This window comes from Austrofundulus limnaeus, unplaced genomic scaffold (assembly GCF_001266775.1).
Source record: "Austrofundulus limnaeus strain Quisiro unplaced genomic scaffold, Austrofundulus_limnaeus-1.0 Scaffold1038, whole genome shotgun sequence".
Taxonomy (NCBI): domain Eukaryota; kingdom Metazoa; phylum Chordata; class Actinopteri; order Cyprinodontiformes; family Rivulidae; genus Austrofundulus; species Austrofundulus limnaeus.
In genome coordinates, this window is record NW_013953440.1 from 38086 (window position 1) to 56381 (window position 18296).

The 18296-nt window shown below is 39.0% G+C and overlaps 3 protein-coding genes across 5 annotated transcripts; 2 read left to right on the forward strand and 1 right to left on the reverse strand.

Annotated features, from left to right (window-relative positions):
* Positions 1–1159: 1159 nt before the first annotated feature.
* On the forward strand, positions 1160–9033 carry LOC106533857 (ethanolamine-phosphate cytidylyltransferase). Its single transcript, XM_014030311.1, has 13 exons — positions 1160–1484; positions 4037–4125; positions 4936–5097; positions 5180–5246; positions 5331–5415; positions 5492–5533; positions 5923–6052; positions 6212–6294; positions 7009–7086; positions 7169–7234; positions 7318–7383; positions 7469–7557; positions 7823–9033. The coding sequence occupies exons 1-13, from the start codon at positions 1357–1359 to the stop codon at positions 7935–7937; spliced, it is 1200 nt and encodes a 399-aa protein (XP_013885765.1). The 5' UTR covers positions 1160–1356; the 3' UTR covers positions 7938–9033.
* Positions 9034–9342: 309 nt separating this feature from the next.
* On the forward strand, positions 9343–15906 carry LOC106533859 (guanine nucleotide-binding protein G(o) subunit alpha). 3 transcript variants are annotated; one of them, XM_014030312.1, is made up of 10 exons: positions 9343–9544; positions 9885–10017; positions 10249–10340; positions 10448–10540; positions 10948–11108; positions 12407–12535; positions 13718–13847; positions 13932–14003; positions 15246–15333; positions 15566–15906. In XM_014030312.1, exons 1-10 carry the CDS (start codon positions 9461–9463, stop codon positions 15754–15756), a joined length of 1173 nt encoding a protein of 390 aa, XP_013885766.1. In that variant the 5' UTR covers positions 9343–9460; the 3' UTR covers positions 15757–15906. The 3 variants fall into 3 exon arrangements, with proteins under 3 accessions (XP_013885766.1, XP_013885767.1, XP_013885768.1); XM_014030313.1 differs by having other exon boundaries at positions 9906–10017; XM_014030314.1 differs by having other exon boundaries at positions 9909–10017.
* A 137-nt stretch (positions 15907–16043) lies between these two features.
* LOC106533860 (neuropeptide B) lies at positions 16044–17079 on the reverse strand. Its single transcript, XM_014030315.1, has 2 exons — positions 16720–17079; positions 16044–16375 (listed from the first exon to the last, which is right to left on the reverse strand). The coding sequence occupies exons 1-2, from the start codon at positions 16975–16977 to the stop codon at positions 16247–16249; spliced, it is 387 nt and encodes a 128-aa protein (XP_013885769.1). The 5' UTR covers positions 16978–17079; the 3' UTR covers positions 16044–16246.
* Positions 17080–18296: the final 1217 nt, after the last annotated feature.

An 18296-nucleotide genomic window follows, 5' to 3' on the forward strand; every position in this document is an offset into this window, starting at 1 on the left:
CAAATTAAACTATAGGGCTTTTTTTTCTCTCTCGCTTTAATTTTACGCAAAAAAGCACATTTCACTTTTTATACTGAGGTGAAATAATTACAGAAGGAATTTACTATGTTCTTACACATTTAATACACATTTTAACTATAAACTTAAATGCTATAACTGTTAAAAATGTAGCTCTACTTTAATTAAGTACATTTTGTGTAGGTGATTTATCCCTCTTTGTTTACAATAAGTATATTAAAATTCGGAGTACAGCATGTTAAAAATGATCAAAGTGGATGGAATTAGTGGCTCTATTAAACATAAATAAATGCGTATGACTAAATATAATAGGCTGCCGCACAAAGATTTTGATTCATCTCTCATTTATTTTTGCTTCAAAGAAGCAGTGTTTCTTGTAATCCTTCAAAACTATCTAAAGAAGTAATTATTTGTTCTGTCGAAGTTTTTTAAATAAAAACCCAACTGCTTTTTTGGTTCAAAGGAATGACTTTTTTTTAGTTTATTAAGAAAAATAAAATAAAATAAACTCAAAGAATAAACCAAAACCATTTAAAATGTAATACAGGCTAGGCTATGTAGCAGTCAGTCACAAAAACATTTTGTTCTCATCTCTTTTATTGGACCTGTATATCACAAAGGATACAGTTAGGTGGTAAAATGTTAGCACCAACAAAGTGGTGAATTATTAATCGACTATGCCTTTACACTTTTTTTCCAAGAAATTTGAGTTGGTTTAAAACTTTTGCACAGCATTACACATTTATATTTGTACATTATACAAACATTTCGACACTGCTGTGAATTAAAAGTCTAAGTAAACAAATAAACAGTTCGTGTTGTTTTTACAGGAAGTGGGTAAAAAACGAGTGAACCTGTCACCTGAGCTCCAGCGGTCACATCAAACGAGCCGCCGAGACGGTGTGGTCACGTGACCGCGGAACCCGCCTGGATTACGTATAGTGCGCCCCCCCTGCCTCCACAGGCCGTCTGCGGTGAAACAGGAAACACGGAGCTCAGTTCGGAGTTTTTCAAAATAAAACCTCACGAGAACCAAAATGGAAACGGCGCATGCCTTTAAAGACTGCACGCTCGCTTCCGCCGCGTGCCGCTTCTACGTTTGACCAACTTGACGCACCGCGGACCGTGCGTGCGTCGCTGCGTCGACCGGCGAAAGGAGCATAGGAGGAGGAGGAGAAGGAGGCGTTGGCGCATCACACCACCGCCACCACCTCCGCCGCCGCAGCCGCCGCCGCCGCTGACGCACAAGAACCCGCCGGAGCGTGAGGTGGGGGGGTCTCACACACCTGCCACACGGTGCGGCAGAAACACCTGACTCGAAGAGAGCAGCTGATCAGAATGATCAAGAACGGCCACCATCACCAACACCACAACCACCAGGTGAGCCCGGCGCCCGGGAAAGACGCAGGCGCGACGTGCAGCCCGGAGAAGAGGAGGAGGAGAATCCGAGTGTGGTGCGATGGCTGGTGAGTCATGTTACTGAGATGTGTGCGCTGCTCTGGATCAAACTGGGAGGCTGGGAGCCGTGACCAGCACAGGCCTGCTCCTCTTAACTCCTCCATCAGCGCCTGCTCGTGCCAAAACTTCTGCAGCATAAACCATGAGCGATTGGAGCGTTATAAACCAAATCTGCTGCTGCAGCACTTTTCCTGCAGGACATCTCACAAAACGTGTTATTACATAATAACATACAGGCTGCTGACGACCATAACTCAGATTTACTCCTGGGTACTGACTGTCCTTTTACAAATCTGTTTACGTTTTCACCTGAAATAATTAACTAGGAGGGTTTTTGTTAATCTGAAAAGTTTTTTTTTTTTTGAATGAGTGATCCTTTTTTCATCATCTGCTGATACATTTGTGACAAGAGTTTATATTTTTCCTGTATTTTATGACATTTAGTTGTAAAAAAAAAAAGATAAACTTTAATAACTTTGTAAACTTAGAACTAAGAAATCCGGCCACATTTGACTTTTTCTTTTTGTTAGTGTCAGTAATTTGTGACACATTGTGTTATGCGTGCAGATTTGTTAAAACACACTTAGCGTTGCTCCTTGCAGTCACGGACACCCAGAATCCCACAAGGATGTCTTAGTATTCGTTTGATTAACCTGTTAACCTCTTACACAGCAGAAACAGGAAGTTGGAGCCCGATTGTATCAAATATGAACATTCTTGGAACAGATAAGTCCGAGAGGACCTTGATGTGTGTCGAGACGTTTGAACCGACTAGACTGCTTTGTTCCTGCAGTTTGAACGTTTGGTCCTTTATGTTTTATTCACTTGATGTTTCTACTTTATTTCGCAGGTTGTTTAAATGCTGATTCGGCGTTTGCTCGATTGTTTTCCTGTTTCTTTAAACTGTTATTTGAATAAAGAAAGTCCTCGAAGTAAATCGAATAACCTGAGAAAATAAGGGTTTTGTGTTTGGAGAAGACGGCGTCGTGCTGCCACCGCGCAGATGTTTCGAATCACTGTGCTTGAAGACCGGGATTACGGTGCCTTTCTCTTGCAGAGCCCCCGCCGTTTCTGCGTGGCTGCGCGTCTAAGGTCTCGAGGAATGTCGTGGAGTATTCGGGATGCCGGAATATTAACCGGTGGGGTGAGCGTGCAAAGAAAGCCAATGTCAACAGAGCTTTGTGTCGTTAACCCCGCTGACCCTCTCGGCCCCCCACCCGCCCACACCTGCTCAGGCTGCTGAGGCTCGAGTTATCGTCTCCCTCCCTGCTGGCTTCCTGCTTTGTCAGCAGCTTGAGAGGAAAATTCCCGAGGAAAGATCACAACTTTTCATCTCCTTTGTGCATGTGCTGTGATTGTTAGACACCGTGAAGTGTGACGGGGGGGTTTAAAGATCACCGGTTGGAGGAGCATCATCGGGGAGGAGTGTAAAGTCCACTGCAGAGCGTTACACGCAAGACTGTAAACACGCCAGATTATTGCTCATTGATTTCAAGTTTATCATCTTCGATTGGTTTCTAACTCCTGGTATTATTTGAAGTGCCCATCACCCTCTGGCACTTTGTGCGTAGATGTCTGCAGGCTGCTGCCCTTCAGAGGCCTCAGTGCCACTTGGGTGTCTGCTAACAGGCTGCCCTAATAAAAATTTCATCAGCTCACAGTGATCCATCCCTGCTAAAAAATACAGGAGGAATACAGTATCTCCCTGGCATAAATAATCCCCCCCGACACATCGCCTCCTTCTTATTGCATTCTTCTCTGCTTGTTCCGTCACCTAAGAGAACCACAGACTTGGAGCCCAAACAGAAGATTTCCACGCTTTTTCATTTAGAGTTGTGACCTGGAAGCACAGTTAAATGCTTGAAACGTGCAGCTGAGGCTATATTCTCACACAGCATATACGTTGGGTCACTAATGGATTACCTTGCAGTTACCAGGGTTATATTCAAAGTAGAGCAAAAGAAGAAAAAGTAGACCTGCAAGATGGAAATGTCATGGAATTACTCCAGTCAAAGGATACCAGGATTAACATGCAAGCTAAGGAGGTGAACCTGGAAACCAATGAAGTGGGGGCAACTCGCACTTTATCAGTGCGATTGAAGTTGCTGGGGTCACTGATAGGAGACTAATGCCCATCTGTTTTCACTTTACGAGAGATTACCGCATTGCAACCTCTGCCTCTTATCTGTGCTAATCTAATTATCTGCAGTCAGTGTTGTAGCTGACGTAAAGCGCATCTCACCATTCATTGTTTTTATTGTCTGACCTTTTGTCAGACATCTTCCTGATTAACCGTGACAATTAAACTGACTGAACAGTATAAATAATAAAATAAAACTTTTTTTATTTGTTGTTTTAGATCATAAGTCAGGTATTTTTTTTAAAGTTTAAAAGTAGAGTTGACACTGTCATGAATAACGTACAGTATAGAGGAAATTTCTTGCAAAGTATATTTAAAAGCCAACAAATTCCTACAATGTTCTTTGCCTTCCTGGTTTTAAAATCAATCTTTCAAGCTTCATTAAAAAGTTTTGTAAGTGCTTTTGTTTTCCCTCCACAGCTACGACATGGTGCATTACGGCCACTCGAACCAGCTGCGACAGGCCAAGGCTATGGGAGATTACCTCATTGTTGGAGTGCACACAGACAGTAAGGCTTTAAGTCTTCGAACCGCATCGCTGTGTGATGTTGCGATGTAAAGATTTGTAAACGGGGCATGGATCTCTGTGGAGACTGAGCACACGTTTCTCTGCTTCTGAAACTGGATGATCTACAAGAGAACGTTTCATAGATTCAGTGATTTTTTAAAAAAATCTTTAAATTGATCCTTTAGGATCAGACAAAGAGCTCTATTCATTTGGAAATTGGTAGAGAAGCTACAACTCCAGCCTAAGGTGCAAAATGTTAAAACCTATCATCTTGACATTTACACATTTTCACAATATTCCATTAGTTTATTCTTTTGATCCTCTGGGTCCTGGCCTTTGGCGAAGGCTGTGGGAAGCAAATCATTTTTGATGAGCTATAAAGGTCCTGATGTTCTCTTTAATGTATTTAATTTTGATTTGCTCCTGCTGGGATTGTGTAAAGCACTTATGAGTGTGCTCTCAGGTTAGAGGAGATGGAAAGACTAGTGATGAGTGAACAAAGTATACACATAATATGGCCATCAGAGGAGAACATTTCTTTCCTCCTGTCTAAAACAACTCAAACATGAGTTCAGTGAACGGTAGGTGTGTCTGCATCCTCACAACACTGTCTGTTTTCAAGAAGATATTAGTCAGATGGCAAACATGGACATTTGCTACCAGTGTCTTGTCCCGTTCCAGGGTATTTCTGTTGCTTAAACACCGACGACTCCACCCAGTCTTCACGTTAGACTCTGTTGTTGTAATTGGAATAATCCGGTCACCGTGCCTCCACCTTTTCCTCTTGATTTATTCCTTTTTTGCTTTCCAGGTGAGATTGCAAAGCACAAAGGCCCACCGGTCTTCACTCAGGAAGAAAGGTACAAGATGGTCCGGGCCATTAAATGGGTGGATGAAGTTGTAGAGGGAGCCCCTTATGTCACAACCCTCGAGACGCTCGACAAGTACAACTGTGATTTCTGCGTTCATGGAGGTACTAAATAACGCTGCTGCTTTTTTTTAGTTAGATGAATATTAAAAGCTACGAATAACTTTGAGTGCGCGTGTCGTTTCAGATGATATAACTCTAACTGTAGATGGGAAAGACACGTACGATGAGGTGAAGAAGTCAGGACGCTACAGGTGAGGACCGCACTGTCAGTCAGGCTGGGCCCCTGTGTGTCTGTGTTGGATCCACTCTCATGGTGTGTATTCTTGTTGTTCCAGAGAGTGTAAGAGGACGCAGGGAGTTTCAACCACAGACCTTGTGGGCAGGATGCTGCTCATGACCAAAGCACACCACAGCAACATCGTGAGTTTCGCCAAATTCCCTCCGTGAGCGCTCACTCAAGAGAATAAAGCCGGTTTTCTCCTCTTTTATTTTCCAGGATAGTTCAGACTATCAGCAGCACAAAGACAACTTTGGAAAGGTAAAATCTGTTTGGAACAAATAATTCTTCTTCCTCTGTCGTTTTGACACTAAAGTAGGTGAAGTTGCCATTTGGGCCAGATGTCAGCTATTACTGAGCAAAGACCTTTATTTTAGACTCACCTAGTAATCATTTAGCAGGCTTTGCCAGTAAGCTGTGAATGCTTCTTCAGTTCCTGAAAGCCAACAAATTTAAGGCTGGAGGGAAAATGATGTTACTTTGGCAAAGGTTTTTGGATTGTTGGACCAGCTTGCCGTTTGCATCTAACCACCACTAGGTGGCAGTGATGCTGTATAAAGATCCATTCTTCTTAGAAATAACAGATATCTGTATAATTGTGGCTTCATTCATTTGTATTTATTTGTTTGTTTGGTCCATGTGTTCAAAAGGGCCACAGTCCCTGGACAGGAGTGTCTCAGTTCCTGCAAACTTCTCAGAAGATCATCCAGTTCGCCTCAGGCCAGGAGCCTCAGCTCGGAGACACCATCATATACGTAGCAGGAGCATTAGACCTTTTCCGTATCCTTTCAGAAATGAACCGTAATCACCTCGCAGAGGACACTTTATGTCCAGTCTTTGCACGGCTAAAGGAGAAAAGGGGCCAAAAAATGAAGTTAACCACACAACTAATATAACCAAACACGTCACAAAAGTCCCCGTCCTTGACTCTTCTACCAGACATTGGACACGTGGACTTCCTGGAAGCGGTGCATAAGCTTGCAGAGAAGCCGTACATCATAGTTGGATTGCACTTTGATCAAGTAAGCTTTTTAATGCCTCTATCTCGTCTCTGAGAAGGCATTTGTCAGTGATTCATTTCCCATCCAAGTCATCTCAACTTTGCCATGCTTCTCCTCCTGCATACTTTGTCCTAGAGCTGCCATTGTAATTTATATCTGTAAAGCCCCTGTGCTAAATGATGTCTATGCCTTTTGGTGCCTGTAAAACTTATAGTTTTTGAAATATTAATGTTTAATAAATTATAATGACAGTCATTTGAGCCTTGTATTGGTCCAATACTGCTCCCTGCTGCATCTACACAATATGGTACTGCACCATATTTTCATAATATTTAAACTCAGTTGTTCAGTTATTACAATATTAATATGATTGTATTTTGATGTTTTACTGTAATACTGTCTTTATGTTGTCCTATTGTTGTAATATATTGCAGTTAAGTATCAATAATTGCATTGGCAAGGTAAACTTTTTCTGTATACATACAATCCAATCCCTGGGATTGTCCTCTGCCACATCTCCTATAGTCTCATGATGAGCACTGTGGGCTTTCATGCGGGAGATCAGGGTTCAAATCCAGCTAACGCAGCTTTAACAAAAAATCTCTTCCAACTTCATATTGTCACACAATTACCTTAATTACAAACAACTGCTGATGTGACAGGCATAAGCTGGTTGAGCAAATACATTTGAACTGAATACATTTGTCTAGTTACATCTATTTTTTTGTTTTTCAGGAGGTAAATCGTTACAAAGGGAAGAATTACCCCATCATGAATGTCCATGAGAGGACCCTCAGTGTCCTGGCTTGCAGGGTGTGTTCTTCTTCTTTGTCAGTCAGCACAGTAATCCCCATCAGATGCTGTGTTTTGATTGATTTCATCTGTTTGGTTACAGTACGTATCAGAGGTGGTGATCGGTGCACCCTTTGCTGTCACAAAAGATTTGTTGGATCACTTCAAGGCAAGAGAATTGACTGATCTTACATTAATATATAACTAACATTCAAAAGTAACAACTGCTTATTCGTGGCTTTGTGTCTTCAGGTGGATCTTGTTTGCCACGGGAAGACAAATATATATCCTGATAGGGATGGATCGGATCCTTACGCCGTAAGTTATGTGTGTACATGTACAGTTATGTGTTGGAAGCTCTTTACTGATTATTTGTTCAGATCATTTTTTGCTTCATATTCAGGAGCCAAGGAAAAGAGGGATACTGCGAACTGTCGACAGTGGGAACAGCCTTACTACGGATGCAATTGTGCAAAGAATAATCAAAAACAGGTGCAGTTAAAGGCCAGGCATTTCTTAAAGGAATGTGTTGTGCTTTAATGTACATTATTGATAACTAATTGAATATAGGTGGTGAAACTTGGTGAGATACAAGAAAACCAGAAATCCATTTTTTTGTTTAATCTAAAGTTTTATTTAACAAACACAGCATATGATTCTCAGTCAATGTTTCATTTTAGAAACCTTTCTCGAAATAGAACCATACAGTCATGTTTCCCTTTATTTCAATGGCTCCTCTTTCCTTGTTTTGTTTCAGGCTGCTATTTGAGGCGAGGAACCAGAAGAAAGAAGCCAAAGAGATGGCTGTGATCCAAGCTATGAAGCGACAAGAGGAGGAAAAGAGTAAAGAAAGAGCTCAAGCTCTTCTTTAAGCCGTCAGCCTTAGAGCTGTGGCTTTAACTCAACACAGACCAGCTAAGTTCATCCTAACTCCTGTACAGTAAAACCAACTCTTTCTCCACATGATCCTGCTGAACAACAGCAGGGATATTAAACCTGTGTGTTCCGCTGTTTGTACAGAACCTTAAATAATAAAAAAAAATGAAGATGTCAGTATATCTTCAAATTTCTATTTTATGTCTTTGGACATTTTAAACCGTTGTTATTCTTTGCCTTCAGAAAACAACTTTATTATCTACTTTTAACACATGAGATGTGCAGACTTGAGCTCTTGGTCAAACTTTTAAATATTAGGAGGTGATTTGATCTGTCGTTTCCACAGGGCTGTTGCTGCTTTTTGCACAGCGACAAGCCGAACCCCACGTCTAATTCATGTGCATATATAATGTATCTATATGGACGTATTAGAGTGTGTTTGTAGACTCTGCAGGCTGCGGAAACCACTGGAAGGTCATGGAAACCATTTCCCTGCCTCTCCGTACTTTCTTCAAATGTTGAGACTTTGAATATTTTGGGACCTCATGTGTGCAAACAGTATCTGCACTGACTGCTCAGAAAACAACAAAAAATGATGATTATTATTATTTTTTTTACTTATAAATGCACAATGTTAAGACCTAAAGGTCTGGCTTTTTGAGTGCTAATGTTTTTATTTTATTTTATTTTATTTTTTAATCAACACTTCTTAGAGATATTTACATATTTTAACTTAAAACTTCCAGAGTGTATTTAAAAAAGAAACATAACAAAAGTTAAATGTTGTTGCCTTGAACATGGAGTACATTTCATACAGTCTCTTGAGTCCTGAGTAATTTAACCTCTGTCTTTATCAGTTGGGATGATTAAATAATATAAATATTTTTTGTAGATGTATATTTGACTTCCCTCCTCCATGTGAACTGCTGTACAGATGGTACCATATTGTTTCAAAGCATAAGACAGTGTGTCGTTAGCAGCTGAAATGTGTTTAATGTAGATTATGATATATTGCTTATGTTATTGATCGCTCCCAGTTGTAGACATTGAGTTTATAGTATATTATTGTTAATAAAATAATATTCTCAAAAACTGTTTTATGTCTTGACCTTCAAAAGATGTGGTCTTTTTTATTTTCATGAGATTAAAAATACAGCAAAAGTCAGTTTTTTGTGACAATTTGGACTTTAAATAAATATATCTGAATTTATTTTGATTTTTAGAGCCCGCTGAAAATATTTCTGTTAACGCACCTTAAGGCCCACTCTGGTTACAGGATAACTGGTATGACTATTCTTTTTAACAGAGATAATGGTTAAAATTGATATTACTTTCAAAAGCTTCCAAAACAAAAGTTTATTTTGAAAAGAACTAACTTCCTGTTTCGGTTTTTTGCTTTTATTTTGAAGGAGTTCCGTGCGCACATGTTTCTAATTAAGCTTCTGCGTTTTTTTTTCTTCGCTTTTTACGAACCTGCAACAAAACAAAATAATGAAGGTTTTAGCTAGCTGATCTTTTTATGCGAATTAAACGAAGAACCAGCGAGAAAAACAACAACAGAGAAATGTTTTGTTGTTTAAAAATATTTCCATTTCCGCTGCAGGTAAAACCGACTTTGACAAATTTATTATTGATCCCCAAATGATTGTTTACATTAGATGTTTAGAACAAATTTGACACATTTTTCTGTTTTTTAATGCCTCGTATCTTAACACAAATTCCCAATTAAACATTTTAAGACGTATAGTATTATTTTCTTATAAATGCATCCAAGTTTTAGTTTTTATTCCCCTTTTCCCCCCTTCTAAACAGAGCACTGCTTGCAGTGTTAGAACATGTGGGTAAATTTAAATGGCAGATAATTTAGAGTTTCAAGTAATTTGGAATAAACAAAAATTGTGACTTGTTTTGTTATTTTTATATATTTATTTATTTAAACTCAGGTCTGTCTGGGTGTGTGTCAGCAGGATGTCACAGAAGAAAGAAAAAGAGCCAAACTGAGGAGCTCCAAAATTGAAAATGATCTTCGTGAACAAGCTGAAGCGGAGAGGAGCGTGATTAAAATCCTCATGCTTGGTAAGTTTCTCAGACCGTGGTTGCTGGGACTGATCCCTGATCACATCCTCCTGAGGGAAACTCCTTGTTTGAAACCTTTGACAGTACTGTTGTAGTCAAGCTAGTTTGTTCATCTGGCATGAAAGGCAACAGGTGATGTGCATTTTTTTCAAGGAATATTGTTTCTCTTTTAATAAGTTTTCTAACCAGTATTGTAATTAAAAAAAAAGTAGTTTTTAATTTGTGTTGCAGGAGTTGCAGAGAGCGGGAAGAGTACAATAATCAAACAGATAAAGATAATACACAGTCGTGGCTTCTCCAAACCAGAGCTCATCAGCTTCAAGGTACGTGAAAATAAGCCTAAAGTTTAGCTTTTCAAATATCAAAGTGGCATAAGATGTTGTTTTCTCAATGACGGCACATCGTAACTAAAATATCATGCTCTTCAAAGCCTGCAGTGTTGGACAACCTTTTGACATCCATGAAGATTGTTCTGCACGGAATGGGCAAGCTGCAGATCAACCTCACAAACCAGAACAACAAGGTGAAATAAAAACCTTACACATACTGCAACCCCTCGTTATTCCAATAGATGTCAGTCTTTGTGTGACAGAACCAGCACCAGTGTCAGAGCACTTACTGTATGTTCGTTTAAAAACTTGTTTTTTTTAAATAAGGGAATAGACAAATATTTGTAATTTATTAAATCATCCAGTACAGCTAAGTCTTAATTCAGCCACGTCTGTGAACTAAAAAGCTTAACTCCTGACATTAGTGACAAATCTTTCTAACTCAAATTACTTCAGATCAGCTTTTTTAGCGTGGAAATAGACCATTAATGTAGTCACTGTAATGCAGATACTTTCAGATACTAAAATCTGCAGCAGATCATAAAAACTCATTACTGTCATCCTTTTATAAACTGAACCGTTTTCTTATTTCTAACCCCAGGAGCACGCTCGTTCCGTTCTGTCCTGCGGCCAGTGTTTGGGAGACGACCAGGAGCTGCTTCCTCCTGTGGGGCGGGCCCTCTGTGCACTTTGGGCCGACCAGGCCGTGCGCGCCGCCGCAGCCAGAGGCTACGAGTACGAGCTGAACGACTCTGCCCTCTAGTGAGTCCATCGGTCTGAGCTGATTAGAGATGCAAAAGGCTCCGTAGTTATAACCGAAGGTGGAAATGTCACAGGAAGTGGCCAATACAGAGCAACAGTAAAGGCAGAGAGGAGAGTAACTTTCTGTCAGGTGATTTGTGTGACGATTGACAAACAGAGAGGTAAGATGCAGAAACTAGACTTCAACATGCTTGTTTTCTCCTCATTCATGTAGAAAACATATTCTCCCCATTCTCTAAACAGCCTAAAATGTGTGCTGATCAACAGCTGAATACATTTGGGCAACTCTTATTCTTTCAGTTTTAAATTTTTAATCATTAAAGGCACAGTGTGTAGGATTTTGTCAGTTCTTTTAGCCGAAATTGAGATAATCACTAATGACAATAATAAAAAACATGTCTAATCATTGCAGACAAAGACCTTGTTTTRTTATTTTTACCTTATAAAAAGCTGGGGGGGAGGACCAGGGAGGATGATTCAACCACTCAACCACTAGATGTCACTAAAAACAACAAATCCTTCACACTGTGCCTTCAAGTCCTGTGACTTTCTTAATAAAATAAATATTTAAGGTTTATTTGAACAATTCATTTTACAGTGGCTAAGGTATTATGAAGGTCTATTGTTTTTATATTAATTTGTAAGCAAATGAGCTGCTGGAATACCTGTTCAATTTAGTAGAAGCAGCATAAATAAGTCCAGCGTGTGTTGAGCTGTATGTTGTTTTTATAGGAAGAGATTTATTTTTTCTTTTAGATGAATGCAGACTTAATGGGTAGACTTGAACCCCTTATCTGTGAGGCAACAAGGACGCGATCAGTCAAGATAAAATCTACTCCAGGTGGCCAGACGGAGGAAGACGGAGGTGTGACAGCTTCATTATAGGAACTCGATAAAGTTAGGAGCTGAGGGATTATACCAGACTCGTCTGGCTCTCTTTCAGTCTTCTCACCTTGCAGGACCCTGCATTGATTTTTCTCCGCCCCCCCTGAAATGTTGGATTAGACTGTGTCGTGACACACTTGACTTCCCCAGGCATCTAAATGTGCAAAATGACTTCTCTGATGGCAACGTGTGCTTGAACTGAGCCATCAAATGCTGCTAAAAGGGCAACAGGAAGTGAACGCGTCAGTTAACCTAAAGTTTGTTTCATGAAACAGTTTTAAGTGAGCTCTGATTTTTTTTAGTCTTTGTTCACGTCACATTTCAAATGGCAGCTGCTTACAAATACAGTATGTTTCATCCTTTTTTTGTATCTGATTAAAGACTGACTAAAACCTTTTTTTCCCTTCCTGCAGTTTCTTTGCGAACATAAATCGAATCATCGCTCCGAACTACGTTCCCACTGAGGCAGATGTTCTGAGAGTCAGAGTGAGGACGTGTGGAATCATCGAGACGCAGTTTCAAGTTAATGAAACCATCTTTCGGTACGACAAATAAAAAAAATGCAAAACCGTTGCCGCCTAATATCAACATAATGTTTATTGATGACATAATATTTCTCACTTGGGCTCTGAGGGGGGAAAAAATGGAAGAAAAATGAGCTTATTTTACAAGTCAAACTCTTGAGTGTAGTTTTGTTGAACAGCTTTTATTTGTCTAATCTAATGACTGAAAAGTTGTTTAAAAAAGCAGCTGTTCTGAAATTAAAACCAGCTATTATTAATAAAGATAAATAACTTCACGTTCAACACACTGAAGCTGGAAAAGACCTTTATTGAGGCTCTTGAGCCCGCCCCTCCACCCCACCCCCTCTCCATCAGGGTCTGAGCAATGAGCTTGGAGACAACTTCCAAAAGATGAATCAGACACTAAAGGTTGATGTTATCTCTCATCGTGGTTATCCAGGAAGATTCTCACAGATCTGGTGACGGCACATCAGTGAGTCATTTCAAACTCTGCCTTCCTTTCCCCCCTTTTGGGCTGATTTGAGAAATGGGTTTTTTGGTTGCTCTTTGCCAGCCTCTCTGTTCATTGATGACGGTGAGTCGGTCATTTTAAACAGAATCCAAACAAAACTACTATATATAAAACACTATTTTCTTTGTGAAAAAACAAAAACAAAATTACACCAGATAAAAAAAATAAATAAACCCAATCAGATTTCGAAACGTGTTCATCGGAAAAGTGTTTTTCTTTTCTTCACGACATAAAACCACTGCAGTCAGTTTACTCATCGCTTCGCTTGTTAAAACGGTTTTCTGACCCGGAGGATAAACACCTTGTTGCAGACGACCTACCAGGATGGCAATCTTGCACCTGTAAACTCTTTGGTCCAAATTGAAACACATTACCTGTGTCACAGAGACCCTCAGCTCCACCTGGTGCCACATCACTTTGCTGAAACAGACGTCTTTGATAGTTAAAATGGTGCAAAATTGTTGTTGTAATCTTTGTTCCCATTGATGCTGTCGTACTAATATATTTTAAAAGAGATATTTTTCAGTGTCTGAAATCGAGACTTTAGAAAGCCAATTGATGGACATCTTTTTGTTCTCATCGATCAAATTTCCTAACTTCTCTCTAGAACGCTTGAATCCTTACAATCGCTTCCGGTGCACCAAATCGTCTGAGTGCGTCCCGGAGCTTTAGTTTGTCCTTGTTGGCAGGTTGTACGATGTTGGCGGCCAGCGCAGTGAGAGGAGGAAGTGGCTGAGCTGCTTCGATTGTATTCATGCCGTGTTGTTTGTCGTGGCCCTCAGCAGCTACGACACGAGGCTGTCAGAGGATCAGGACGTGGTACGTTCTTAAAAACGAATGAATAAAAACAAACGTTAGCGTGTTCCTCTGCTTTATGTAACAGTACTCCTGTCTCTTTATTAGAACCGCCTGCAGGAAAGTCTTGAACTTTTTTCTTCTCTCTGCACAAACGTGATCTTCCAGAGAACCTCTGTGGTACGTTTATCTGCACTCGTGTTATTTGTTTGAATTTTAGCATCTTTATTCACTTTGTGGTGTTTTGTTTTTAAAGCTAATCTAAATAGTCAAATATGTTGTGGTGACTGAACCTGAGCACAACAAAGCTGTGATTACAGCTGCTGCACATAATTGACACACATCTAATTAAGCAGTTCAGTTTACAGCAGACATGTTTAACAGCTCTTATAGTTTGTTTATTATAATAAGAATGAATGAGTCTAATTTTATTGGTAGTATTAATTTTAATTAGCTGAGACAAAGTGGTGAGGATTGTTTGTCAGACATCAGGCATATAGATCATTTCTATGCTTGATTCTTAGATACAGTAAAACTGTTTTTTGTTTCAACAGTTTAAAGCAGGGCTATTCAACTGGAGGCTCGCGAGCCACATCCGGCCCGCGAGTGACCAAAGTTTGGCCCACCAATTGGTTCATTTATCTCTTAAGCCCAAACCCCTGGTTTTCTACTTTAATTACTCTAAGTTCTTTTAGTTAAACATAGACATGTTTGGTATCTACAGAAACTTCAAAATCTCGGCTAGAAGCTGGTAAAAATTCATCAAAATGAACACTCAAGACAATTAAAACTACAAGCAGTTGAAGATAAAACTATGAAAGTGAAAATAAAATAGGTTTAAAAATTTGGCAAGTCAGAGATGTTAAAATAATGTGTCAAATGTGTGTTTTGTTTTTGATATTGTTTAATTGTCACTACTTTTTTCATAGGGTTCTGTATGTTGTATTCATGATTAAATACAGCGAAATAAACTATTTCAGAGGCAACAGTTCTTTGTAATACTTAGTTTATTTACCAAATGACTTTAATTGCTGGATGTTCGGCCCCTGAGCTGTTGATCTGCAGTAACTGTGGCCCCCGGAGCAGTTTAGTTGAATAGCCCTGGTGTAAAGAGTGAAGAAGAGAAGTGATGTGCAAAGAGAGGCCTTGATATTTCACCTGTTATTTGGTCAGGCTCTCATCAGATCTCATATGCAAACACTGGCTAAAAGAATATTTGAAATTACAAGCCACACAGTTAAACCCCAACAAGTACTCTATGGACAGACAAACTATTGTATTTATTAATCAGGTAAAACAAACTGAAGATATGAAATGTGGATTTTCAAATGTTTGCTCAAATGTCAGAAGCAGACAGATTATAGTGGTATTATATATACACACATGCTTTTTGTTAATATGTCTATTTTGAATATTTTACAGATTTTATTCATGAATAAAACAGATCTTTTTCGTGAGAAGATTCTACGTTCTGGGAGGCACTTGAGATTTTACTTTCCTTGCTATGAAGGTACTCTGGATTTATTTCTTACCAGTTTAAACCTTTAATCTTTGATTTGAATGTAAGAATGTATTTTTTTATATTTAGATTTTTAAATAATGGAAAGTTTGTATAAACAGCAGAAACAATATAACATTAGAACAAGAATCAGTGCCTTGTTTTGTCCAGAGGCAATAAAATAATAATAATAATAATAAAGCTTATGAGTTTCAACCCTATTTTCATGTTTTCTTCCTGTTAGGAGCAGATGATGACGTGGACGCTGCAGCCTACCACATCACTGCCATGTTCCTGGTGTGTAACAGTGTTCTGGACAGGCCCGTGTACCACCACTTCACCACGGCTACACACACTGCAGGCATGAAGGTGGTCTTCCACATGCTCATCCAACAGATTATCAAGGAGAACCTGGCATCTGTCCGGCTGTTGTAGCTCTACCAGATTCTGATTAGATTATCATGTCTGTTTTTTTTAATATTTTTATTCTAATTTATTTTCAGTTACTTATTTATTGGTACAGTTGTTTAAGCTCTGTGTTTTTACATTTTAAAATGTTTTAATAAAGTCTTTGGTAAAGCTGAATCCTTGAAAGTTTATTTAAGAGAACCGTTCTTTGTCTTTTTCAAGCAAGTGGAAATATTGATCCGTTAAATCCTAACACCAGCCGCCTTCAGTGAAAATGTGTACTTTTTCCTATACAGTATTTCAAACAAGACCTGTAGTTTGTTTTAGTTTTATTAATGAACACAAACCTGTACAAACACACATCACTGTTACAGTTGTAGACACAATTCATAAAGAAATTGATCAGAATGAGCCATGAAAAAAAATCAATCAGGTTCTTTTTTCAGGCCCACTGCCTTCTTTCAGTTTGACAAACATTTAGTTAAAAAATGTAAATGAACCAAGTGAGCCCCGCTGCTCAGTCTGCTTCACAGTCCGAGGAGTCCAGGGAGAGGATGATGTCTGCTTTGCACTTCAATGATCCCTTCACCTCCTGGAAGAGTTCACAGCTCTGCAGGTTTGGTGTAATGTCTTTGATACAAAGAGGCTAAACGGAGAGAATAAAGACAAGAACCATTGAACAGAGTGGGCTTTTATCACTCTAAACCCACGAGACCACTTTAGGGAGTGAGATTCTGTTAAGCAGCACAAACTGAACTGTCAAACTGGTTCAGTTGTTTTGTATTTAGCAAAAATATAAATTACTGAAATAAAGCTGCATGTATTGTTTTAGTAAAAGCATTAAAAGTTTATTGGTGGTTTAGAGTCCAGTTGGTGCTGAAAGGACAGCTCCTTTTGCTGTCATTAAATTAAAAACTCAACTTTAAGATTCGACATATTTAAACACAGTATTGTCTAAAGTATTAAGTTAGTATTGCAAGTCCCACTGACCATTCTTTTTAAGGCAGAGTTGTGTGAGAGGAGCTCGGACAGAACTCCGTCGCTCTCCGACTCTCCGCTCTCGGACCGCGGCTCTCCTCTCCTCACGTGCGGGGACCTCCGGATCCCGGACAGCAGCCCGGACGCTCTGCCCACCGAGTAGTAGCTGGGCCCGGCCACCTGTTTGTACCAGGCCTCCGTGGGACCGAGAGAGACCAGCAGGAGGATCACTGCGACGGGGATCAGGAGTTTAGAGGGAACCTCCATCATGTCGAGCTCCGCGGTTTTAGTCCGAAGCTGCTGGTTTTCCAAGTGGACTCAAGCAGATCTGCTCTTCCTCTGGAGTCTGCAACCTTTTTATAAACCATCACCATCATCATCAGAGTGTCGTCACTACCTGGAGTAAATGATCAGTCACACTGAGAGGAAATCTTCTGTTTGTGCCTCAGGGTTGTTTTAAGGCTTTGTTGATAATATGGCGGATCTGACTAATTACTGGAACAGTAAGACAAATTACAACATATGAACAAAACCAATGCGCATTTTTAAATGATCTAGTATGTTTTTATAACTGAATAAAAGAACTGGAGAGAATTTATTGTCTCACATTTATTTGAGGCAGATTACTTAGCTACAAAATAAAATTTAAGCATTTGGTCTAAATTATGTTCATGCCTAATAAACTTTATTTATTATAATTTAAACTTTATTATATGTAGCCTAAATTAACTGTCTTTATGGGGTACCAAGAGTAAATTAAAATAAAGTCACATTTTCATGTTTTAGCTCATTTTCTGAAAATCCTAGTTAAAAATTCCACCAACATTTTATTATTATTTATTTTTACTAAATGTTAAATAAAATGTAAATATTAAATCCTAAATCCAAAAATTGTAAATCTATATGTAAAATTTAAATGATGCTGCTAATTGATAAATCTTACATTCAAACATTTCGAAATGGAACACAGCCTTTGTCTTGGTGAGCTGCTGCTGTTGTGATGTCATCATCCTGCAACAAAAACAAACACTAAGCTGCTGAAGATTGCGTTTAAATTTTCAGTTTTACAATGTAATCATTGAAAACAAAATGAAGTGCAGCTTGGACAATGGCTGCAACAGCAAGTTTGATGTCTTGTAGAGAAGCATTAGTGGTGTTAGCGGCATTAGCAGTTGCTTTTGTTGCAGGATGATGATGTCATGAGGGCCATGTTCCATTCCAAAATTATTAAATATAAGATTTAAATGTAAAAGTTTAGCATTTAGCTTCAATATTTTAGACTTATTTTTTATGTTTAGATTATCATATTTAGTATTTGATATGTACAGTACATAGATGTAACATTTTACAACATTTTGTAAAAAGTTGTAAAATGTGAGAGCAGTGAGTGGAATTTTTTTTAAACTAGTGTTTTACACTTTGAAAGTGAGCTAAAGAATGAAAACATGTTAGTGACCTTTTTTTGACATTTTATTTTACACTTCGCACTTAAATTACAACATCAACAAAACCAGAATGCACAATATTTACAATCTAATGTTATGGTATTTTTTAATGGATCACAGGTAAACAAACATTCTGATATTATA